Below are 26,595 nucleotides of genomic sequence, written 5' to 3'. Positions count from 1 at the left end.
GAGGGGCGTTAGTCTGTGTGAAAAGTTTACCTGTGATTCTGATTACGTTATGTTGAATGGGAAGAGGTTGCCCACTGGTGGGCATAGGAGTAGCACAGGGGTTTCTTTGGAGTCAGGAAGTGGCTCTGCCTCCTGATGGTGTGATGGCTATGAACAAGTCTCTGTATGATGAAACTTAGCAGACTTGAGCACACACACACACACACACACACACACGCACACGTGTGCATGTTCTGATGGGTGGTGGTTATGCAGATTGGTGTGTGTAACAAAGTCTTCTGACCACGCACACATGCGTGCACACACATGTCCTCATTGGTGGTTATACAGGTCTGTGTACGTGACAAAACCTAACCACACACACACCTCCTGATTTTAATGGTTACATGGGTCTGTACATGTGGCAAAATGTCATAGTGCATACACACAGGTGAATGACAAAACAGGTGATATCTGTAGGGCAGTTGGTACTGGTATAGCAATGTCAAGTTCCTGTGTTGGATCTTTGTATCCAGTGTCTAAGATGCTGTATTACTGAGAGAAGTGGAGTTAGGGGTATTTAGGAAATACACTACTTTTGCATTTTCTTATGAATCTAAAAGTTTAAAATAGTTAAAACAGCTGATGAATTTGTTACTTTCTGCTTGGATGCCCCTAGCTTTTTCTTCTTAAGATCTTAAAGACCCAGCTTCTTGTTGGTTTAAGAAGCCCAGTGTGTCCTTGGCTGCCCCACCCTTCTGTCCCTGTCCTCACTCTCCTATGTCCCTTGCCACACACTCATTCTAGGGGTGTTGCCCCTTCGCTGCAGGAGCCCTGAGAGCTGCTGTGTTCTCAGATCAGACTGGCTGTGCTCAGATCTCAGCCCTCTGTGACTTTTGCGGGGAGCTCTTTGGTAACTTTTGAGTCAAAACATGTTGCTGTCCAAAGCCTATGCTTACCCCCAGGGCATGTGGCTCAGGCCTTGTACCTTGTTATTATTTGTTTCTGGTGTGGAGTGTCAGGAGTGTATCTGTTTTTACTCATCATTGTATAGTGTTTAGCCAGCAGTTGTTACATGCGTATATACATCAAAAACAAATTTGCCAAACAACAGGTGGATTTTATACATGAGATGAATTGAACATTTGCACTTTTTAAATAATTTTTTTCTGTTTTGTGATCTATTATCATTGGTTAGGGCTCTGCCAGCTAGTAGTATTTGTTTGTAGTCAACTTTTCTGAAACCTCAGATGTATTATTTACTTGTTTCTGGATGTACTTTAAAATGTGAATTGGGGTGACTGGGAATCAATGCATTTATCAAAACCACCAGGTGATAGTTTATAGTGGAAGAAGAGTTCCAAAAATACATTAAATATTTGAAGTATAGTAGTAACTAAAATATATATACAATTTTAATGTGCGTCCATGTGGTAGAAATTGAAGTAGTATTTTACTATTTGAAATGCATTGGATAACTAATGTTGTAGTTAACATGAAGTTATTTCCCATTTATAGAGTGTGTGTGTTAATGTCACAGTCTGCTAATGTGGTCAGTATTCTCCAGGAGGATCTGGTAGGAACTTTGACAAATGCTTCACCTAGAAAAAACAAGTTGTAAAAACAGTAAAGCATGCATGTGTTTCTTCATAGTGATTGTTTTCACTGTTCTTTATACACGCTTTAAAAATGCAGTTTTCATTACTATAATATTTATTACATTGCACTATTTTTACAGTGTGTCATAATTGGAGAAAATGATGGAAGAGAGTGGAATAGAGACAACCCCACCTGGGACACCTCCACCAAACCCTGCAGGCCTGGCTGCCACGGCCATGACCGCCTCTGCCAGCCCAGCTCCTCTGGGTAAACAGTTGCCTTACCATCTTAGCGTTTCTAGAGTTGTAAGATGCTGGGAGTACCTGGTTACACATTCTCTCATCTTTGTCAGGATGGAGGGAATAGCCTTCTTTATTGAAAAAAAAAATGAAAAATAGCCTTTTTTTAAAGTAGGAAAACAGCAGTGTTTAGCTTTAGGTAGACCTATTGCTCCTATTCATATTGATAATGCTTGTTCTGTTGCTTACAATAACAGAAATATTAAAAAATCCTGTGCCTGTTTTATGTACTATCCTATGTCCCTATGTTAACCTTTTTGAACCTCAGGCTTTTATAGTCATACCAGCGATGAAAATGGCTTTATTTTAGTGAAAACTCACCAAAACAAATAAACCAAAACCCAAGATCTACTCAGTGAATAATGGCATAATTTAACTTCATGTAGATGCTTCCATATGAGTGAAACATCATTTGCTCTCATTTAGTGTGTTAAATTATACATTTAAAAATAATTCTTGGAATATAGAAGATGTGTAAAAAGAAAATAAGGAGGAAAAACTAATTAAGGAACATCTCTAATATTTTTCTTTTATCTTCTCCACCAGCCTCAACCAGCTCATTTTCTTCTGCCAACGTGTCCACCCTGGAGTCCTTGGCGCCGCACGCCTACTCCACTCCTCAGCCGTCCCTGGCTCCTGTCAGGCCGTCAGCGCCATTACCTCTCGTGCCTCCTTCCCCAGTTCCTTCTGTTCCACCGCTTGGGACTTCTCTGCCACCTCCCATGTCCTCGGCACCTGCCGCAGCTTTCAGTAGCCCTCCTCTGCCCCACGTCCCCCCTTCCACCTCTGCTCCAGGTACTCTGTTGTCTGCTGCCTCCGGCCCTCCCATCTCAGGCTTTTCTGTTGGTTCGTCCTACGACATCACGAGGGGACACGCAGGGAGAGCGCCGCAGACGCCCCTGATGCCGTCCTTTGCTGCACCTCCGGTGACAGGTGATTTGGTCACATGAGTAAGCTGAACTACGTGACTGTAGTTAGTGTTGTATTTTTGAAAACTGTCTTTATTGAGATTATTCCACATATTACACAATTCATTCTTCTAAAGTATATTTTTTGGGGTGAGCATTTGGCCAGAGGTTGAAGTGCCACTTGAGGAGCCTCCATCCCTTTAGAGTGCCTGGGTCTGAGTCCCGGCCAGCATTTCGGTTCCAGCTTCCTGCTGACATGTACCTTGTGAAGCAGCAGCTGCTGGTGCAGGTCCTCGGCACTCTGTCGCTCACACGGAAGACCTGACACAGTTCTGGCTGTTGTAGGTATTGGAAGAGTGAAATGTCTCTTTCTCTCCATCTTCCTTACAAATGAAATAAAGAATAGAAAAAGTAAAGTGTGTAGTGCAATACCTGTTACTTTATTTACAGGTGCCAGTTTTGTAAGAAGCTACATTTTATTTAATCATTTTAATTATTTATTGAAGAGAGAGAGCACTTCCACTTGAGAGATCGCCTGCTGCCTCTGATGATGTGCATTGGCAGGAAGCTGAAGTGGAGAGTGGAGCCAGGACTTACCCCAGCACCATCAGCTGTATAACCTTTCATCATGCTTAAGGAAACCCCACACCCATAGCTGGCAGTTCCTATTTTTCCCTAATTCTCACCACTCTAAGCAACCACTGATCTGCTTCCTGTCTGGATTGGCTTATTCTGGACATTTCATGCAAATGAAATTCTGAACTTTAAGGGCTAATGTCTTCAACTTGGAATGTTCCAGGGTTTATCCGTTTGGCTGTGTGTGCCAGTACTTTGTTACTTTTCATGGCTAAGTAATAGTCTAGCATAATGAATAGGTCATGTCTTGCTTAGTTCATCAGTTGCTTTTGGCTTCATTCCACTTTCTGGTGGTGTGGATAGTGCTCCCTTGAACATCTGGGGAGGTCTGTGTATCTATGAGTCTCCATTCTCTTGCAAGGCCTGGAATTCTGATTTATGTGCTGCTCTTTGCTAAAGCAGGTGCACCAGTTTACTTTCTTAGTAGCAATGAATGTAGGTCCTGTTGTTTTTGTGTGATGTAAAACTTAGTATATAATTAGCATAGGAGGTGTCAGAAGAAATTCTAGAATTTTATCTTAACATTTCTGTATTTGTAAATATCAGTGTGAAATCTGATAGTTTTTCCATATGTGCTTGAAAAGTTGTCAGGGCTAACTGGTCTGGGGGTAGTGTCATTTGCCTGGATGTACCAACAGTTGGTAATCCCGGGCCATTGCTGCATCAGTTGCTTCTTGGGAGTGGTTATTGGAAACCAGCTGTCAAAACTTCATCTTGGCTATCTTAGGGGAAAAAACAACTTTGTTGAGATTTTTATGAACTCAACTTTGTTATCTGCTTTCACACATAAAATGCATTGCAGAATATAAATTTTGCATCCCTGTCTATGTATGTGAATTTTCTATTTGAGTGAAAATGATAATTGCCATGCTTTTATGAGATGAATATAGGTCTTTAGCATTTTTGTAGATTAAAGATTTTAGAACAACTGCTGTCTATTTCCACCTGCTAATTATGACATATAATTAACTTGTTGTCTTAAGATTCATTTATTTATTTCAAAGGCAGAGTTTGTGGAGCAAGAAACAATAAAAAGATCTTCCATCCACTGGTTCATTCCCTGAATACTTGGGTCAGGCCAAAGTCAGGAATCAGAAGCTTCTTCTGGGTCTCCACTTGTAGGTGGCAGGGGTCCAAGGACTTGGGCCTTTGCTGCTGTCTTCCCAGGAACATTAGCAGAGAACTGAATCGGAAGTGGAGCAGCCGGGGCTTGGACTGGCATCCATATGACATGCTGGTGTCATATGCGTTAACTTTACATGCTATAGCATGGTGCCAGCCCCTTGATGAGCTTTGTGATAAAAATATTTTTTTCTTAAAGATTTATTTATTTTTATTACAAAGTCGGATGTAGAGAGAGGAGGAGAGACAGAGAGGAAGATCTTCCGTCCGATGATTCACTCCCCAAGTGAGCACAACGGCTGGTGCTATGCTGATCACTCCCCAAGTGAGCACAACGGCCGGTGCTGTGCCGATCCGAAGCCGGGAACCAGGAACCTCTTCCGGGTCTCCCACGTGGGTGCAGGGTCCCAAAGCTTTGGGCCGTCCTCGACTGTTTTCCCAGGCCACAAGCAGGGAACTAGATGGGAAGTGGAGCTGCCGGGATTAGAACCGGCGCCCATATGGGATCCCGGGGCTTTCAAGGTGAGGACTTTAGCTGCTAGGCTACGCCGCCGGGCCTGATAAAAATATTTTTGTCCATTTTTGGAACCCTTGATTTAAGCCTGTGTAAAGGGAAATTAATTTCTTCTTTGGAATTCTGTTTTATTTGCATTTTGTAAAGGCATGGGGTAACTTTGAGTTTATGACTTAATCTTGAAATGCTTTAGCATAGATTATGCTATTAAAGCTTACCTAAGGCACTTGCCTCATATTTATGTCATTTTTTTTTATAGGAAAAAGGTTATGGAATAAATCATACATGTTAAAATTTTTTACCGCTGACTAGGTATTTTGCCAACCCCCATTACTCAGCAAGCCAGTTTGACATCTGTGGCGCAGGGAATGGGGACCACATCAGCTATTACTTTCCCAGAGGAACAAGAAGATCCCAGGATAAGTCAAGGTCAGGATGAAGCATCTGCCGGAGGAATCTGGGGTTTTATTAAGGTAAGAGGCATTTACTTTTTTTAAGATTCATTTATTTTTATTGGAAAGTGAAATATACAGAGAGGAGGAGAGAGCGAGGAAAAGAGGGATTTACTTTTAAAGTTATTTTTGATTTTGAAAATGTAAAATAATTAAAAAGTAAAAATATTTTTTATTTTTATCACCAGTTTTTGTAGTGTTTTGTATGCATATTTATGTAGGTATACCTTTTTTTAAAAAAAATAAAAATCAAATGAGAGTTACGTGCAGACACTATGTTGGTGGAGTTTTGTTTTTGGCAGAGAAAGGGGGTTGTACCTAGAAAATACCATCTTCCCAGCCATAGAATATTGTTCAAAACTGTATGCTATTTAATGACTACTTTGCTTTATGTGCTATTACATTTTTGTTTGTTTTGCATGTTTTATAAATCTGATATTTTATTATTGTAATTGTTTTTAAAGGTTAATTGAAAGACAAAAATTTGTGCAGCACAGTGTTTGGAAATATGTACCCATTGTGGAATGCTGAATTGAGCTTTTTGTATTACATATTATTGTGGTAGAAAAACTTAAAAATCTATCCTTTTGGTGATTTTGCAGAATATATAATGTTCTTATTATAATCAACTTGTAGTACAATTGACTTCTTATAATTGTTATGTTTACAGTATTGAAGAGATAACATGTGTATCTTTCCTAGTGGGCATTCTTACGTGTAAATGTTTATGGGCGTCTCTGTTTCATTGGGATTGATTATTGTTATGATGGTATTCTTTGAGTGAATGTGTATTAATTTGTTTCATGCAGGGTGTGGCTGGGAACCCTATGGTGAAATCTGTGCTTGATAAGACAAAACATTCAGTTGAAAGTATGATTACAACGCTGGACCCCGGCATGGCTCCATATATCAGTATGTGTATAAGTTAGATCAATGTCTGCCATTGTTTTTTTAAAAGGATGTTTCAGTGTTAGCCAGTCATTGTAATTTCACTTCGTCTCCATTGATGATGTAGTCAGTGGAAATCTTGCTACCCCACATTTTTAGACAAGTCTTCGTTGTTATTAATTCTTCGTTTTCTGAGTCACCATAAAGTGAATTGTGAGAATACTACCAAATGAATTTGGGAGGAGTGAATTATTAGTATATGTAGTTGTTGGATTTTTCAAAAATTTTTTTTTATTTATTTGAAAGGCAGATTTAGAGAAGGGGAGAGACAGGGAGCTTTCATCCACTGGTTTGCTCAGCAGAGGCTGTAATAGCCTGGGCTGGGCCAGGAACTCCTTCCAGGTCTCCCATATTGGTGCAGCCATCTGGCACTTAGGCCTGCATCTGCTGCTGCCCCAGGCACATTTGCAGGGAACTGAATCAGAAGTGGACCAGGTGGGACTCAAACTGGAGCTCACATGGGATCCCGGCATTTCAGGCAGTGACTTCACTTGGCTACACTACAACACTGGTCCTTGCTCGTATAAAAGCTAAGATTGGTTAATGTGGATTTTATGTTTATTCAGTATTGAAATTTGAATCAATACTCTTTGTTCACACTTGATTTGATGTTTATCAAATTATCTTTTTTCATAAACATGTTTAACTCAGGAATAATATTTTGTAGGGCATTAGTGTAGTGATTAATTGTATCTGATCATTGGATTTGTTGATATAGCCATTTTAACCAGTTTTGAAATACCATCAAGAATTCTCCAACCATCTGACAGAGATGTGGTCTGCTACTTGACTTCTAGTGTATATATCTAATATGTGAAGAAACCTTGAAACTGTTTAGCACCATTGACCAATTATGAGTAATCCTGTCGAAGATAGGGTCCTAAACAAATTTCCACTGTCAGTAAAAAACCACAGCTTTCATGGGTGTTGAGCGTGTTAATTAACGCTAGCAAATGCCGGAGGAGAACAAGGGGTAGCGGTAGTCTTGTTAATCATTGGTCGCATGCCTGTTCAGCAGCGATTGTCACAACGGCGCTGCGAGGCAGATTTTATTTCCTTGGAATTTGAATCTGGAACCCGAGTTCAGAGATAGAGGTTATTGTCAGAGGTCTCACAGCTTGGTGGAGCTGGATTAAAACCAGGTTCAAGGTTTTCATACTTTGCCTCTCTTGAAACAAAATTGAGTCAAAAATGAGCTGAACTGGTCTTTGTAATTGTGTAAGGGATTCATAGGTTGGACTGTGCTGTATATATTAATCTCATATTCATAATGATCAAATATTACATAATGCGTAGTGTTATTTTCTTCACACTACATGTTTTGACTGAAGATAGAGAAGGAATTAGTATTTTGTCAAGCCCTGGTTGGTGTAGAGAGTGTTCCTTGTTAGAATATGAAAGTAATGATCTTATTTTAGTTACTTACAGCCAATCTCATGAAGTGGCACATGTTCTTTCTACAAAGAAACAGTTTGGTAGTTTATTTTCCCAAGGTAACCAAGCCAGTAAATGACAAAGCCAAGACTCAAATCCAAGCCTGTGTCACAAGCCAGTGATTCCATAACAGTAAGAACAAGGCATAAACCAAAGGAGAAAAGGGAAAAATACAGAAATGAAATTTTTATCACTACCAAATTTATATTAGCAAAAGCAATAAAACTGTCAAAATGGTAATACTTCACTGCTGACAAATCTGATCTAATACAAATCAAAATAAAATTTAGGTATTTTTATATGATATTCTAGAAATCACTTAATGTATGCGCTGCAAATATATCAGAAGCACAAAACGTATCCTAAGTGGGTTGTAACAAGCCTTAACCCTCTCCATGCTTTTGATTTTCCCTTCATGACACAGAATCAGAAGTGGTCTGGAGCCATAGCTCAGTAGAACGCTCCCCGAGGGTCAGCAGAGATGTCCACTAGGAGGAGCACATGCGAGAAGAGCCCTTCTTCCTTGCTGTCCTGTGAGCCCCTCTAGCTCCTGGTCCTTCCTGGAGCTCCAGTCAAAGTGTGATCTGTGGACAGCACACCAGTTAGGAAAAGGGATCCGTAATGTTAAAAAGTGCAAAAAGCAAAAAGTTAGCGTTCAGGAAATAGCACTAAATGTTAGGTTAAAATTTGTTTTGTTTTGTGTTTAGATTACAGTTTTTCAAGAAAAGTCATGTAACACATTTGGTCAAATTACTCTGGCTAAAAATAATCTGTACAAATATTTTAAATAACTTTGAAAATATTTTTATTTCATATTTTATTATCTTAACATTTTTAATTTCCAAATTTTAATGTTATTTTAGCACTTATACTTCCAGAGCCTTATTAGAACAGTAGTATGTGTATTTATGTATATATATAATTTATAAATATGTCATTTTCTCTTTAAACTACGTGAATATGTAATAATTTAAAAACCCTGATGACCACTACATTTATTTTATAGATAGAAATAATTCATGGTGGTCCTTGTTACATGATTTCTGCACACCTTTTTTTTTTAAGGATCCTACATATGAGACTGGTTCCTGTCCTGGCTGCTCCATGTCCCATCCAGCTCCCTGCTTGTGGCCTGGGAAAGCAGTCGAGGACGGCCCAAAGCCTGGGGACGCTGCAGCCACCTGAGAGATCCAGAAGAAGCTCCTGGCTCCTGGCTTCGGGTCGGCTCAGCTCTAGCTGTTGTGGTCACTTGGGGAGTGAACCAACGGATGGAATATCTTTCTCTGTGTATCTGTTTCTCTCTGCCTCTCCAATAAAAATAAATAAATCTTAAGAAAATATTTTTTGAAAAGCACAATTACAGAGAATCAAAGAAGGAGGGAAAGAGAGGAGATTCCATTTGCTGGTCACTCTCCAAATGGTTACAACAAAGAGCTGTGGGCCAGGCTGGAGCCAGGCGCTTGTTCCAAGTCTCCCATGTGGGTGCAGAGCCCGAAGCCCTGAAGCTGTCTTCTGTTGCTTTCACATGTGCATTTTCAGGGAGCTGGACTGGAAATGGAGTGGCCAGAGCATGAACCTGGCCCGCATGGGGAGGCTGGCATCATTTGTGGCACTTTAACCCACACCCCACAGCACCAGCCCCTGGAGCACTCTTTCACAGAGAACTTTGTGTCAGTACAAGCATTTGTTTTTGCTTTCTGTAGAGTACCTGAAATATGGAATCTAGGCTTCACATGTCAAACATTTAATTTATGTAATTGCTATGTGGCTAAAGGACAGGAAATGGATATCAACATGGTGTGAAAAGTTTGATAAATATCTATATGTATTAGCCAACATCAGGAAAACCATTTTGATTTGCAACCTTAAAATATGTTAGATTTATCCAAAGTATAAATAAATAAGACAGTGAAAGTTGGGTAAATTAATAGAGCAATACAGTCAATATAGCTGTTTGCTTCTCTCTTTTTTCCTTTGTTAAAGTCAGACTTACAGTAAGAGAGGGAGGGAGAGGAAGGGAGGGAGGGAAGGAGAGAGAGAAGAGAAGAGAAGAGATCTTCTGTCCTCTGGTTCATGCCTCATATGCCCCAAGGACCCAGGCTGGGCCAGGCTAAAGCCAGGAACCAAGAGCCAGGAGTTTCTTCCAGGTCTCCCACGTTGGTGACAGGGACCCAAGTATTTGGACCGTCTTCCACTATTCTTTCCAGGCCATTAGAAGGGAGCTGGATCAGAAGTGGAACAGTTGGGACATTAGTCTGTGCCCATATGGGATGCCAGCATCGCAGGCAGTGGCATTACCTGCTAGGCCACAATGCTGGTCCCAGTATAACTTGTTTTTATGTTTTCTACATTACTACGTCATTCCCCAAACTGACTGGGGTGGAAAGCTTTTGAGGAGCCATTATTTGATGCTGAAGAAATGCTTCCTGGGTATAGTAAATATGGAAAGCACTGAGTTCATATCTTGGTTTCTAATTGTTGGTTCTCTCAGTGTATGATCTGTTAATGAGCATTGTGAATTCTAGGAAAGGAATACAAAGTACAGTGTTCCTCAAAGTGATTTGGCTTCGAGACTGTGCACAGGCAGAGCTGCTAGTTTACGTGTGGCAGCATTTCATAGAGTCTGAGAGCGTGTGTGGTGTAGGATCCTCAGAACCATTAAGATATGTGCCATCTTCTGCTGACAGACTGCACTCCCTCAGCCAATGTGCCAACTTCCCGTATGTGGAAGTCAGAAGGCAGTGGGGTTGTTGAGCTAAGCTCCTGTTGGAATCGGGTGCTGTGAGAAGAGAGGGTGAACACCTGAGAGTGTCGGGGGAAGAGGAGTTCAGAGGCCAGCGGACCCAGGAGTGGGCACTGCCGTGGGCGCCATGTGGCTCTTACTTTCAGCGAGGTTTCTTTCACCCCAGTTTCCTCAGTCACATGGAAAGGGTAATGATCTCACTCTTGGAAGGTTTATGAAGTTGGTAATAATCAAAAAGCGTTAGTACATGGCATGGTAGTATGAGAGTGTTAGGTTATTTGAGATTGAAATTTTCCTTTGGTGTTTTTAGAATCTGGAGGTGAACTGGATATTGTGGTGACCTCAAACAAAGAAGTTAAAGTGGCAGCTGTCCGTGATGCCTTCCAGGAGGTGTTTGGCTTGGCTATGGTTGTAGGGGAAGCCGGACAGTCCAACATCGCCCCACAACCAGTGGGCTACGCAGCTGGCCTCAAGGTGAGAAATAGAGCACATTTCAGGGCATTCCAAGTGGCCCTTACCTTGTCATCATCATGGTCATCATCTCCCAGTCTGTGTGAAGTGACAGTGTATGTATGGAGAGATGAAGACGCTTTTAGTTAGACGCTTCTGTAGTATTGCATAAATCCCGAGCAGTTTTATTTTGGATAAATCTGTGTTAGCTTTTGGTTATTGGGAGGAAAAGAAACACTCAGAGAGTTTATAAAGAGAGTAATTTGTTCTAAAAGATATCTTAACCTGTTTTTAACGTTTCCATTGGTTCCTTTGATTAGAATACCCTTGGAATTCATAAGCTTTTTATCACACTGTTAACGATGTTAAAGTTGCAGGACTGCGCTCCTCCCAACAGCTACTAGCACCTGTCCTTAGTCCCTCTCTTCACCTCTGACACCTCCTCCCACGGCTGGACCCTGGCTCCCACCATGCCTCTGACCTTCTCTGCTTGGATGCATCAGTAGTTTTTGAGGAAGTTCTCATTCTTCTTCCTTTTTTTTTTTTAAAGATTTGTTTTTATTGGAAAGGCAGATATACAGAGAGAAGGAGAGACACAAGGAAAGATTTTTCCATCTGCTGATTCACTCCCCAAACACTGTAAACTCCCCAAGTGAGCACAATGGCTGGAACTGAGCTTGTGTGAAGTGAACGGTAGAAGCTTCTCCCAGGTCTGCCATGTGGGCACAGGGTCCCAAGGCTTTGGGTAGTCCTCTGCTGCTGTTCCAGGCCGTAAGCAGGAAGCTGTATAAGAAGTAGGGCAGCCAGGATGTGAACTGGTGCCCACATGGGATGCTGTGCTTGGAGCATTTGCCATTGGAGCCGTTGCAGCGGCCTCTCCTTTCTCTTAGTGCTTTTCCACCTGACTCCCACATTTGGGTGCTTTCCTGCACTGCTCCTTGTTTGCTCTGTTCTTCTTCCCAGCTTCTGCTGGTCATGTCGGTCATCTTTGTGCTGGTGGGCCTAAACTTGTGTCTCCACCTGAAACCTCTCTTGTCAGCTCTTAAAATTATGTAAAACTTACTTTTTGACAGTGTTGAATTAATTGACAGTTTTTGAATATCGTGTTTGAATATCTCAACCATACTATAACTAAACCCTAAACCATACTTCGCCGCCAACCTGCCACACTCAGCCTTGTTCATCTCTGCTGATGGCAGCTCTGTCCTTCATTTTCTCAGTTGAGAAGCTGTGGAGTCAGCCTGGACTTCTCTCTCCACCTGTCCAGCTGACACAGAGATTCTGTCTGCAAGGTGGCCAGTTCTTGGTTTTCATCATAGTTGTGTTCTGTAAGTCCACTGCAGACCCTGAATTTGTGAATATGGAACCATTGCTCTCAGGGTAAATATATGGTTAGGTCCCTGTGGGTTTCAGTGACATTTGACCAATCAGTCCATCTCTGTTTCATGTCTGAGTGTGTGTATTTAACTCTGACACACCTGCAGTTCTAGCACGTGTGAATCTCTGCGAGTTATCGCCAAAGTCTTGGGTTTAGAAGCACTCGCTGGGTAACACTCAAGCGAAACAGCCACTCTGAACTGGAAGCCTGAAAGAGCAGCATTAGACTGCAAAAAGGCTTCTTGTGTATAGTTCAGAAGCTGAAACAGGAAGCAGGGCGTGGCCTTGTTCAGTCCTGATGGAGATGTATCAGGGACCCAGGTGCCTTGCTTCTAACTGTGCTTGTCTCAGTCAAATTCAGCAATCTTGAATCTGCAGATAGCAAAAGGACAGCTGTTTTCACAAAGAACTGCATTCTGTTATGATACTGGTATTTATATAAAGGAGTTTGTAAGAGCTTGCATTTATTAAGAGTATCCTATTCATGTAATATATGTGAAGCATTAGGTAAGGTCATTGCCATAGCGTATTTCATTGAGAAAAAAAAATCTGTTGTATCAGTTGTAATTAGTCACCAAATATAATTCCATATTGCTTTTAGGTTATTTTTATTTATTATTTTGATCTACTTGAAAGAGCAGTAGAGGAGGGAAGCAGGGAAAGTGAGAAGGGGAAAGATTTTCCATCTGCTGTGCCTACAAAGCTAGGGCTGGCTCAGGCCGCAGTCAGCAGCCTCAGTGCGATTTCCCCGTGAGCGGCAGGACCCAATCAGTTAACCCATCATCTGCTGTTACCCAGGATGTGTTGGCAGGAAGCTAGATGGGGAGCTGAGCTGCAGAGACTCAAACCGGCCCAACCCTATGATATGGATTGTGGATATTCCAGGTGGTGAGTTAACTTGCACACCCTAGGGCACTTTGGGTTTGATGTGCTTTTCCATTCATATATAATACTTAAAATGGAACGTGAAGCTCTTTTTACACACATGTCAGTGTACATACACACAGCTTTTCTGTTTGGAGCCATGTCACAACAGTGAGGCTGTGATAAATACAGGATGAATCAGGGCGCCCGTTTCCCGCCCTTTGGCTTGTCATCATAGTGTGTGCTTTCGCAGAGAGCCCTGCTGCCCAGAGATGTGCATCGGGCAGTGTCCCTGCTCCCCGAGGGTGTCCTGGAAGGTCACTGTGCTGGAAATTTAGTAGCGCTAACTGATGGATGTCAGACGTGGCTAGTTTCATCCAGAAATGAAAATTAGTATGATAAATGAGTAAAGTGATGATGACTGAACAGTTATGTATATAATGTGAGTCATCAGGGATAGGTGATTTTTATTTGGGAGAAAGGACAAGTCACATATATAGGTGAAAATTATTTTAAAATTTCTACAGTGGTTTTGAAGTTTTAGAGGGTAACCTGAAGAAAATACTAAAATAGGAATCGATTACTGTACAGAGAAGTTGGAGAGCCCGTTGACAGGACTGACACAAGGACTTTGTATAAACTGGGACGTGTTGGACCTGTCTGTGTGATGTGAGTGTTCATGGTGATGGTACTTTTTTTAAAAAAGGAGGATGTGAGAACTTACCAATTCATTCATGTAGTAAAGGATAAACACATCTGACAGGTTAGAAATGGAAATGGTTCATTCACTGATAAGAATTTGTGGCTCTGAGTCTCAGGGTGAGAACTCGGGTAAAGGTGGTGGAGACCGGTGGGGGGGCCGAGTGCACCGGGGCCAAGCTTTCAGGTGTTCAGAAAGGTGACCAAGTGCTCAAGTGAGCATTTGTCACTGGGGAAAAATGTGAAGCATGTTTAAGAAGAGATTTCTGTTACTTAGAAAGGAAAGGGACACTTTCATTAAGTAGCCAGCTGTGTGCAGAAGCTGCTTTATTATGGGGATTTTTTGTTTTGTTTAAGGACAGCTTTTAAAGCCATTTCTGTGGCTGCAAATAGGCCTAGGGGGGTAAAACCTCTTTCTGTAAAGATTTACTTACTTTCATTGGAAAGGCAGATTTACAGAGAGAAGGAAAGACAGAGAAAAAGGTCCACTGACTCACCCCCAGATGGCCGCAGCAGCCGAAGCTAAGCCCATCTGAAGCTGGGAACCAGGAGCTTCTTCAGGTCTCCCACGCGGGTGCAGGATCCCAAGGCTTTGGGTTCTAGCCTTCTGTGTAACTCACTTTCCAATGAGTAAATAAATGTTTAAAGAAAAAAAAAATCGGTGGTTCGGGCCTTGGGTTTGGGGGCAAGTGCCGCTCCTCACAGTGTGGCGGCTGTGGGGGGTGCCCCTGCCGGGTCGGACCCAATGCTGGGGGCTCACGCCAAAGACACTGCCACAAGGCAGTGAACGAGTCCTTGGCCTCACCCAGGGAGGCCAGTGCACCATGTGGTGCCAGGCTTTGCCTGCTGGCCGCCCGGCGGCCTGCTCTGGGGTTTTTTAAGATATGTTTGCTGCCTGGGGACACCCATGACTAAGTCCAATTTTAGTGTAGGTGAGTAGTGAATCTTGGGTGATTCCCAGTGACAGGGTCATGGAAGTTTTAGGCATGCGTGGGGACTGAGACCTGGTGGTTTGGAGGGAAGTACCCAGGAGACAATTACGGTTAGTCAGATACACCAACCCAATTCGGAATACAGAAATGGCTTGTTTGCCTAGAACATCACTGATCGTCACACACCAGCCCACACCAATACTATGGATGGGGGCCTCTTTGGCAGTGATGGGTACCATTACCCAACTGTTTGGTGGAGTGCTGGAGTGGTCACATTTGGCAGGGTCAAGACTGTATCCAGCACGCAAGAGAACTTGGTCTGGGGGTAGACTCTATGGGGTTGTGTGGGCCCAACCCTGTGGAAATACAAGTTCCCCTAGTTGGACACCCTAACAGGGTTGAGGTTCCCACCAAGGGGCGCGTGTGCTGGAAAGGGGGCTGCGTTCTATCTAGGAAACAGTTGCAGTCACCCGAGGCACTAGTGTGGGCTGGGATTGGACGCACCAGGCCAGTTCAGACCCCAACACCATCTGGTGTCATGGAGAACCAGGGTAGATGTGGGACTGACTAGGCTGGGTCTCAACCCCCTACTGAGCCATGTGTGAGCTGTATGTGGGTATGGACGAGCCATGGCTGGGCTGAAACATCCAACAACAAGAACCAGAATGGGGTGAAAGCCAGCCGGGAAAAGCCACTGTTCCTGCTAGGACAGGAGGTGAACTGAGTAGGGTTGGCTCAAGGACCCCCTGGTATGCGCAAAATCTGGCATTGGGAGGGGTTCTGATGGAGGAGCCTGGGCAACTCCTCTGGCGGGACACAGTCCCTGCAGGTAAGCACAAGAAGCATGATAGGAAACAGCCCAGAATAGGCCATGGAAAGTTTCCCACTGGCACACATTCGGCATGGGTCAGGGGCAGACCAGGCTGAATCAGTTCATGTCATACACTGGCAAATCCGAACACCAGAACAGAGTGTGGGTTGAGCCGGGTTTGTTTGCGACAAAACCAGTACACATTATGGAATGCCAGGGTGAGGTTGCCTGTACTGGATTTGACTGCAGCACCCAACCAGCACACATGAGATCCAGGAAGGGAGGGACAGAGCTGGCAGGGGGATTAAGGGGCTGGCCTCCTCACCGGACAGCTACTCCCACTGGAGAGCGTGGGCTGGGATGAGGACAGACCAGACTAAGCAAGGCTGCAACACCTGTGCGCTGCATGTGGACTAGATCAGGGAAAAGCCAGGCTGGGCTGATTATTCCTGTGGGTGCAAGCATAAATTAGAGCGGGTGAGGGATGTTTGGGCTTGGCCGCAGCATCAGCTGGCAGAAGCTGGCACTGGGGACTAATTCTGTCAAGTCAAATCACAGAACCACCTAAAGAGTGCATAAACTGGGACTGAGAGAGACCTGGGAGGGAAAAAGTGGGTTCCCCCTTCGTGGGTCACTAGTCCCACGGGAGGGCATGAAAACTAGGATGGGGCCTGGAGTGGCTAGACAGAGAGGCACTCAGCAACATCCATGAGGGCTGGATGGTTGAGTTGGTTAGATGGAACTAAGCTTTAATACCCATTGACAAGTACAAGAGCCAAATGGGATGGGGGACAGACTGGTCTACTGCTACACATACTGGCAAACCAGGGTAGGGGTGGGCCTGATGGGGGTTATTGTGGGTCGCCTCGACTAGGCTGCAGCTCCCACTGGTTGATGTAAGGGCCGAGTATGTGCTCGGCAGAACCAGACTGGACTGCAACACCCATTGGTTCCAGTGCAACTCGGGACTGAAAACAGAACCAACCCAGCAATTGCAACCACCAGCTGATCGGGGTGATGGACTGTGCTGGGCCCTGTGCTTGCTAGAACATACAAGAATCTGGTCTGGGAATACCTCAAGGTTTCTTTGGAGATCTCCCCAGTTGAACTGCTGGACTCAGAACTCTAACCAAGAAAAGACAGAAGACAGAGCAGGTCAATCATTCATCTCAGCTATATGTTGGCAGCGAAATATGGGGCAAACGGAGACTTTATGATGGACCATATCAATCAGTGGACGACCTCATCGAGCGAAACTGGCAGCGATTCATAACTGGAGAACTATTAAAACCACTTGAGCAAATATCTCAGAGCATGCCCCACATCTGGGACTTGGAGTAGGCGGGAAACTGGGTGGGGCTTTTCCCTCAGTATCCCCCTTTACCTCAGATACATGATGGAAACAATATGGACATAATAGTATTACCCACTTCCCGATACCCCCTGAACCTTTTTTTTTTTTTAACTGCAATTAACTATGTAAAGATTGTCAACAATAATACAATAAAAAAAAAATTGGTGAGTATTGAGCTGGAAAGGCTGATAGGCATTCTCGTCCTCAGGAAAAGCCTTTATTTCCTGGATTTTTTTTTTTTTTGCCAGTTCAGTTTGTTTTGTGATTTTATTACTAAATGGAAAATTTGCATTCCTTTTTTCACCATCTTTAATTAAAGAAAGCTTGAAAGTAAAGTTCTGACAAATTTGGCAGCTGTTTGCATTTCTAAGAAACAGCAGAGGGCGCCAATGAGATGGAAAAATCATAACGAATCATGGTTTGAGAATTTTAACCTGTTTTTTTCCCCCTCATTAGATCTTTAGACTGCATGACTTTTCTGAAATAAATTTCATCTTTTAAACATGAAATAACTTAAAGAAATCCTTCAGCCAAAGGGTAAAGTTAGGAAGTTTCTGAAACTTGTATCAAGTATTATTTTGTTGGATAACTGTTAACAGCCATAGCTTTCTATTGTATATCTAACAAGTAAAGATTAGTGAATTCTACACATATTTTGAAAATATGTTGAATTTTAGTTACTCCCCTGGTTGCCCAGCGTGAGCCCCGGGAGTGCAGTGCAGTTCTGGGGGCTTCCAGCTGTTTACTGTGGCCTCCTGCCTGTTTCTTGATCCTCTGCACTGCTACAAAATAAAATCCTGCTCTTAGAGCAGTGAACGCCTGTTGACTTTGATACAAAAGGGTCTACATTTGTGTCTCCAAAAAAGGCCACATTTTATTATTTTATTTATGTAGCTGAAAGGCAGAGTTAGAACAAAGAACATACTCTTTCATATGCTGATTCCCTCTCCAGACACTGTAACATCTGGGACTGTGCCAGGCTGAAGGCAGAACCTGGAGCTTCTCCCGGTCTCCCTGTGGGTGCAGGGCCGGGGCACTGGGCCATCTCCCACTGCTTCCTTAAACACGTTAGCAGGGGGCTGGCTCAGAAGGCGAGGAGCTGGGACTCCAAACCGCCGCCGGGATGGGGTGTCAGCTCTGCACGGCTCTGGCCCTCACCAACTTTTAGAGGCCCCCTTACAAGCTTGGTAGCAGTTTAACATGTTGTGCTGCAACGTGGCCCCAGTGTTTGCTGTTTTGGAGAAGTGATTGCTCACTCCTGCGCTTGTTGTCTAGGGCGCCCAAGAACGCATAGACAGCCTGCGTCGTTCAGGAGTGATCCACGAGAAGCAGACTGCCGTGTCGGTGGAAAACTTCATCGCAGAATTGCTGCCTGACAAGTAAGAGGGTTCTGTTTCTCCTCAAACCAAAATGTAGTTGGATATGGGGGTTCCCATAGAATGCCTAACAGAGGGTGTCTCATTCTAAAACCAGCACTTGACTAGCTATATTAGCTGACATTTGTATCCTTTTTCTCCTTTTAAATATAAAATGAAGATACCTACTCTCTAAGTTTGTGCCGGTAATCATAGTTTAAAGCACTAGATGTGAGCTCTCACAGTGGTACCGGCTTGGATGTAACTGAGCAGCACACATGATCATTTGCGCACTCACTCCAAGTGATAGAACGGTGTGGGGAGGCCTGGAGACAGTGTTGGGTGTGATACTTGCTGACCACTTTCTCATGACTGTAGTTCAAAAAAAACCTGAAGATGATGTAATCCATTATCTTTCTTGAAGGCTCTGTAATTTTAACAGCTAGAGTTGTAATGGTAAATTTTTTTGTATGTGCCAACTGATTTAAATTAAAATAACTTCAAAATCTTTGACACTTGCACTATGGTTTTCTTGCTTTTCTTTCAGTGTTTTTTGTTCATTATTGAATAACAGTGTGTCTAGTGCTTTGTGGGTGTAGTGCAAGGAAAATGCTCTCCAATCTGGACCTTGTATTCTGGGTCAGTTGGCAGAGAAATGAACAGTTTTAAATTATTTGCTGAGGTGAAACATTATATTTCAGTGAGGATAAATGCAGGTAGGGTGAGATGAAATTCATGATTGGTTAGTGCTTGACTTGATAAAACTGGGATAAGCAAAAGTAAGAGTAGAGAGGACTTCGGCAGGAGAAGGCTGAAGGTAATTGAAAGGTATTCTGGGACGGTGATTGTATCACCATGGCAGTAAGTTTGTTGGAAGGCACATCAGGAAGTGGTGAGGGACAGATAGTGCAGAACTTTGAATTCTCTGAATTCACAACAGATTTTGTGTTACAACAAAATTTTAAGTCTGAAAGTGCTTCTTCTGTTTTTTGTGGTATTGTCAAGCATGACAGAACGGGGTGGGGGTTGAATCCTTCATTCATTGGTTCACTACCCCATGCCTGCAATAATCACTCATTGGTTTACTACCCAAAAGCCAGGAACGAGGAACTCTGTCCCACATGGGTAGCAGGAGCCCAAATCCTCAGGCCGTCACCTGTGCTCAGGCACATTAGGAAGTAGCCGAAGGGTCACTGAGAAGCTGGTCCCTAGGTCTTCACAGGACAGTCCCACGGGGCATCTCCACTTGCTGCAGCACAATGCCCACCCCACCACTGGTTTTGAACTCCTACGGTATTCCTGGTGTTGTACTGTCAGCATTAATTTCTGTGGGCCCTTTGGGGGTCTGCATTTTTGTTTTGCTGCCTCAGATCATTTTCTGCTGCCTTTTTTTTTGATACTCTATTGTAATGCAGGGTTGCTCACTAGACATGCTGTTAGTTTTTGTTCGTCTAAAAGCACTTTAATTCACCTTTAATTTCAGTTGATGTTGAGGTTTCAACTGGCAGTTCTTGTCTTTAAGCCCTTCAAAGATGCTGTTAGAGTTCGCTGGCCCTGCTGTTTGTGATGAGCGATCAGCTGTGTTGTTTGGGGTCTGTGAAGATGTCACCAGGTCCCCTCATCTACAGTCTTGCTTTCCACTGCCATCTGTGGTCAGTTGCAGGGAATACGATGTAGTAAGAGAGAGATTATGTTCACATAACTTACTACACTGTTACAGCTGCTGCAGCTTACTAGGGTTGTTAAACTTTCTTATGATAAGTGTCAATATACAGGGAAAAGTATGTGTAGAGTTGTGCAAGGATCTGTGTTTCAGGCCTCTCCTTGGGGATCTTGGCACATATTCCAAGGAAAAGGTGGCATGATGTTCTCTGGTCCTGGTCTGAGCCACGTCAGCCTGGGCTGCACGCTCACCATTGTGGGTCTCCAGCTGACCTCTGATGGCTCTGCCCCCGTTTCTGGGACCCAGTAGCACATGGTGTTAGGAGTTCCTGTGGATGGTGTGTGTGACACCCCAGAAAGGTTGTGATGCAGGGTGGAAAGACAAGACACTGGTAGTAAGTCCAGGTCCACACATGTGTCTGCTGCTTGTCCTACTTCTCTCCACAGTGCTTTTGTGGGCAAGAAATGCTTGAGAAGATAAGGTTGAGAAAATGCCTGTTTACTATTGAGATGAAAAAAAACTAATCAAAGAGCAGTGAGACAACCAAAGAAGTCCAAATGCGATTAGCTGCTAACAGAGTAGAACTAGTTCAGGCTTTGTAATTCTCAGTTCCTATCTGTGATATACTTCTCAACAGTTCGTGTTAGATGGGAAAAATTAGCATAATGCACAGTGTATGTGCAAAATGCCAATGTAAACATTTGTAACAAATGCTTTTGTTCTAAGATTTGTTGATCTGGTTTTTAATGATGCAGTCTTTGTTTTTGTGATAAGTGTCCTAAAATGTCTTTTTTTTTTTTTTTTAGATTTATTTATTTTTTTTGGAAAGGCAGATTTACAGAGAGAAGGAGAGACAGAGAAAAAGATCTCCTGTCTGCTGCCTCACTGCCCAAATGATTGTAACGGTGGGAGCTGAGCTTATCCAAAACAAAGAGCTGGGAGTTTCTTCCGGGTCTCCCATGTGAGTGCAGGGTCCCAAGGCTTTGGGCCATGCAAAACTGCTTTTGAAGGCCCCAAGCAGGGAACTGGAGTAACCAGAACACATAGTGGTGCCCATATGGGATCTCTGCATGCAAGGCAAAGATTTAGCCGCTAGACTGTCATGCCAGGCCCGAAAATGTCCTTTCTTTTGTGAGTTGTAAGTGATAGTAGAGGACCTTTAGTGGGATACAAACTGACACACGTGTGTCAACCCCCACACTGTGGTGGTATTGCTTCTGTGTGAAATCTGGGTCTTGGAGCTACAGCTCTTCTTGAGGCCTTTTCATGTCGTTTGTCTTTCAGATTGGTTGGTCAAATCCAACTTGTTTATCAGCAGTGTGGAGTTAGAGAAGAGCGAACCTCCGTGACTGGTCCCACTTCCAGTGGCAGAGGGGAGCTGGTAGTTGAGAGATGGTGGGAAGTGAGGAGGAAGACTTAAAGCTCCCCTAGCCAACCTGTAGCACCAAAATGGAGGATTTGCTGGTGGGGAGAGCAGTGATTGTGTTTCCAAAGTACTGAGTTGCAGATGATGGTATGGCCTCTGTCCAGGTCGAGATGTTCTGGAACTTGGTGGTGTTTCAGAGCAGTAAGGGTTCCCGGGGCTCTCAGCTGTGCTTGATGGCATCTTAGGAGAGAACTCTGCACATAGCTTCAGCGACTGCTGCTTGAGGGACGTGCCCGTCCCAGCAGCTTAGCACGTTATTCATTAAAGACGTTTTTGCACACAAAGCATGCCGAATTATGTGAACTAAAATTTGACTTTGCAGATGTATTATCTTGGGTCTAAAAGAGGTCATAAAAATCTGAAATACTGATTGGTATGCTAGATAAAATCAATGCCATTATTTAGTGTTTCTTATTTGGGATCATAATTTAAAGATTTGAATACTGCAGACATTACAAGCTTCCATTTTAACAATCAATATATAAATGCAGGTCTTCTCCATTTTACACATCAATGTACTTCATCATATCTAGCGACTGTTAGAGATAGGATCTTTGGCTCTTGTCCCACTTCAGTCCTGCTCCTGTTTAGTTTATGATTTCAGGGTGTCCGGTGTCCCTGGTTCTAGCTAACCGCATCCTGTGTGTTAATGTTTGGCCTCTCTTATGTCAGATTTAAAATGAATTACTTTATATGCTCTATTAAGTGGAAGAATATTTCTTTGATTTTAGAAGGCTTTTTTCAAGGATTCACTTAGTCTGAGTAACTCGGGGAGTTACCAGGATTTATCAGCAGTGAGGCGAGTGTCATTTCTCCGGAATGTGCTGATTTTTTTTGGTAGTAACTTTGTTAGTTGACTGCATATCTGTGATAAAATTGGCAATACAACATTACCTGTATTTTAAGTGATATTTTAAATATGGTACTCATGATAAGCTATTTGCATCTACAGTGAATGTAAGTTTATCTGTTACAAATGTCTGTGTTCTCCTTTCATCATCCCACCCCATCTGAACAAGAAAGGCAAATTTCCACAGTAAGTCATTTACCCTCACGTTTCTTTTTCTCCTCATGAAGTTAAGACAGTGGAGTCAGACCTTATTGATTGTGTTGTTTTCTTGTAGGTTGATTTTTTTAAAATTCTTTCTTGATACCTGCTGATTTTTATCTCAGTAGTGGTCTTGGTTTATTTTTTTCCCTTTGTTCTTATTACTGTTGAGTTACTTATAACCCATGCATCCTCTTGCAGATGGTTTGACATTGGCTGTTTGGTGGTTGAAGATCCCGTGCACGGCATTCATCTGGAAGCATTTACACAGGCCACACCAGTGCCTCTGGAGTTCGTACAACAGGTTGGTTCCTCCTTGGCTTATTCATTATGCATCAGAGAACCTAACATTTTCAAAATATAACTGGGTAGTGGATAATATGTTTCTGACTTTGCTTCAGTCTTTTTTTTAAATATTTATTTTATTTTATTTTATTTTATTTTATTTTATTTTAATTTTATTTATTTTAATTTAATTTTATTTTATTTTATTTTACTCAAAAGGCAACATGGGAGAGAATGAGATCTTCCTTCTGCTGGTTTACTTCCCAGATGATCATAATGGCTGAGGTTGGGCAGGGCAGGACTAGGAGCCTGGAATTCAATACAGATCTCCTGTGTGAGTGGCAGATCAAGTCCTTGGGCATGTTACTGGGGAGCTGGATTGGAAGGTGGGCAGCTAAGACTACACCTGGCAGTCATGTGGTTTGCAAGCATCACAGGAGGTAGTTTAACCTACTGTATCATGATGCCAGCCCTTTTTTCCATCTTTTCTCTTTTAGCTTCTTTCTTTGTTTCTTAATTTTCCTGTCCTTCCATGTTATCTGGTTACATGTGCTTGCCTTTCCAACTGCCCTGAGGTAGATATTCATACATTATGTGATTGGTCATTATTTTATTCGTGTTTTTGTTCTTACGGTAATGTTGCTTACCCTGAGGTTAGAAAAAGATTTGCCATGTCTGGTTAATGTCCACCTTTCACTTACTTTTGCCTTTATGTGACATTTTCATTTTCAAGATTTCTCCATTTGCCCTTTCTTTAATTTGGTCTTTCTTGTTAGTTGGTCCTGAGTAACAGTTCAATATCCGAAAGCTGAGATGATAGGGATGACAAGTTTATTGACTGAAAGATGGACTCAGGGCTCAGTGCAATGGCTTGGTTGGCTAATCCTCTGCCTTCACTCGCCAGGAACCCACATGGGCACCAGTTCATGTCCTGGCTGCTCCACTTCCCATCCAGCTCCTTGCTTATGGGCTGGGAAAGCAACAGAGGATGGGCCAAAGCCTTGGGACCCTGCACCCACATGGGAGATCTGGAGTAGGCTGCTGACTCCTGCATTCAGATTAGCTCAGCTCTGACTGTTGTGTCCATTTGCAGAGTGAGCAGCAGATACAAAGTCTTTCTGTCTCTCCTTCTCCCTGCAAATCTGCCTTTCTGATTAAATAAATAAATAAATAAATAAATCTTAAACAGAAAAAAAAAAAAGAACAAGAAGGTGGACTCAGTGGTATTCCTATTCCTGCATTTTCCAAAAGAATGTAAGCATAAAAATATCAGTGGTGATTCTTACTTTTTTATAGTCTTTTATATTTCCTCTAATTCTTTCATAAGCAAAATGGGATACAAATACATATTCGCTTTGGAATATCTATACTATTACATGATGTTTTGTTAACATTTTCTTTTTATTGATTTCATGAAATTTTTATCATGATTACACTTTTGATATTATTAAATGTAATTCCAAAACTATCTCAGAATGATTTCGACTTTGCAGGCATATGTGCATTTGGTAATACTGTTGGATTCTCTCCCAAAAAAATGTGTGTTACACTTACTTATAACTGTGGTGTATGTTTCCCTGAAAGCAATTGTATCCCTCTTAGAGGTTTACAATTTAGAAAGAGGCCTAAGAATTGATGCTTAATATTTTTAAATTATGTTAAAACTGGTAAATTTTTTCAGAAGTTATAGATAATCTTTTTATAAACCATTTGATTTGCTCCACCGTGAAGGTGATTCAGATATGCTAGTGAATACTGTAATTGGGGAACAAAATGGGCCCGCACACCCTGCTGTTGGAGGATGCCGGTGGTGTGACCGCCATGAGGAGCACATCTAGTGTGATCCCCCTTCCCAGCAGGGCCGTGTGTAGACACCCACACATGTGCTTGAAAAGTTGATGAGTATGGGAGGGAGACTTGGAAAGACGCACAACTGAATGTTCACAGAGGGGAATTCAAGAGGCTGTCATTTACTTTTTTATGGTGCCCCTTATATCTGTGAGGTGTTTTTTTTTTGTCACCTGGCTTTTGAATTGAGATGATAATAAAAATATATGTATTAAAATTGCTGCTTTGACTAGCAGAGCCCTTCCTCCCTATTAAATCCAACCTGAAGTGTATTATGCATCTGCTTCTTTTGTAGGTGGATTTTTCTTTTCTTTTTTGAATTCAAGGGAATAGAAATCAGCCCTTAGGAAATGAATTGAGCAGATGTTCCCTGAATGGGTTGAAGTTTTAACATGCAATTGGGCTTTTGTGACTTAAAGGATAATTCTAGTGCTGACTTCAGCACGAACCTTGTGTTGAGCTGAAGCGACACTATGTAGGACTAGCTTTAAGCCACTTGAATCAGTTCTCTGGTACTTGATGGACTCGCTAGAATTAGATTATGTTTGAACAAAAAAGCACAATGGACATTTTAAACAATGCAGACATGTATGACATTTGGTTCTTTCCTAGCTCTGTACCTTTGTACAGTTGGCAGTGCAACAGCTGTGCTCTTCAGAGTTTGCCATCATCTGTATTACAAGGAACTGGGGAGCCTTGGAAAGATCGCTTGTTGCAGTGATATTTTGCAGCGTACTGTATTATATGCCCTGGTTTTTCCCACAGGCTCAGAGTCTGACTCCCCCGGACTACAATCTGAGATGGTCAGGCCTCTTGGTGACAGTAGGAGAAGTCCTTGAAAAAAGTTTACTCAACGTCAGCCGGACTGATTGGCACATGGCTTTCACTGGTGTGTCCCGTCGGCAGATGATCTACAGCGCAGCCAAAGCGATCGCAGGCATGTATAAGCAGCGCCTGCCCCCCAGGACCGTGTGAGCGAGGCCTGTCAGGCTCCTGAATGGGAAGTCTCATTTGAATCCAGCATCTTGATAATTATCCTGTAGGCTGCCTTTTTCTTTGTGTAGCAAGACATGGTGTTATTCTAATTGGTAAGAAGAAACATCCTTTTTATAGTCATGTAATTTCACATGTGATAGTTCTCAAAAAATACGCAAATATATTTATAGCACAATTTATTATCTCAGATTTATAAGGTGACAATTCATGTGCAGAAAAACTTAACCTCATGATTTTTACTTGATTATTTTGTTGTTTAAAGATATGGTTCATTAAAGAAAATGTTTATTGATTATTCCCTAAAAGCTTCTGTTGCTTCCCCTCCCTGTTGGTCTTTGATGTGCTGGCTCCTGGAGGTGGTGCCCGGGCACTGTGCGGTCAGACTCTAAGACAGCATCATGTCAGGAGGTGGTGCACCTTCCTGTGTGTGTTTTCAGTAACAGGGACAAAATAGCAGAATTGATCATTTTCTTCCTGGCCATCATATATATGTATAGTCTGGAAAAGTGTATTTTAAAAAAATATGATTTGGGGCATTTTACAGATTTACACAACATTCATTGGGATAATGCAGGTTTTTTTGTTGCTCTCTGACAGCTTTGGGGGCAGATGGTTAAAGTGTAGCTCAGAAGCGTTTGTTGTAGGGCACTGTTCAGCACTTGCAGCCATTGTTTCTGCTCCTGCCCATTCCGCATACCACAATGGAGCTCCTGAAAGGGTTTTATTGTTGTTTTGGGGGTTATATGCCTCTTGTTACTTCTTAGTTTGCCTTAAATACTAATTTTCTAACTCTGTGCCATTCTGCCTTTACTTTTTAGGAATGTTTTCAAAGAAACTATTTTATATTCAGTGT

General features: G+C 42.6%; 1 protein-coding gene across 1 annotated transcript; it reads left to right on the top strand.

Annotated features, from left to right (window-relative positions):
- Window positions 1-1,100: 1,100 nt before the first annotated feature.
- On the top strand, window positions 1,101-26,078 carry PRRC1 (proline rich coiled-coil 1). The gene is made up of 8 exons (XM_004586374.3): window positions 1,101-1,845; window positions 2,424-2,810; window positions 5,370-5,530; window positions 6,319-6,421; window positions 10,945-11,108; window positions 18,397-18,500; window positions 22,815-22,917; window positions 25,512-26,078. The coding sequence occupies exons 1-8, from the start codon at window positions 1,737-1,739 to the stop codon at window positions 25,719-25,721; spliced, it is 1,341 nt and encodes a 446-aa protein (XP_004586431.2). The 5' UTR covers window positions 1,101-1,736; the 3' UTR covers window positions 25,722-26,078.
- Window positions 26,079-26,595: the final 517 nt, after the last annotated feature.

This window comes from Ochotona princeps, chromosome 19, assembly GCF_030435755.1.
Source record: "Ochotona princeps isolate mOchPri1 chromosome 19, mOchPri1.hap1, whole genome shotgun sequence".
In the NCBI taxonomy this organism is placed as follows: Eukaryota; Metazoa; Chordata; class Mammalia; order Lagomorpha; family Ochotonidae; genus Ochotona; species Ochotona princeps.
The sequence above is the reverse complement of the archived record's forward strand: the minus strand, read 5'-3'. Positions and strand labels throughout refer to the sequence as shown.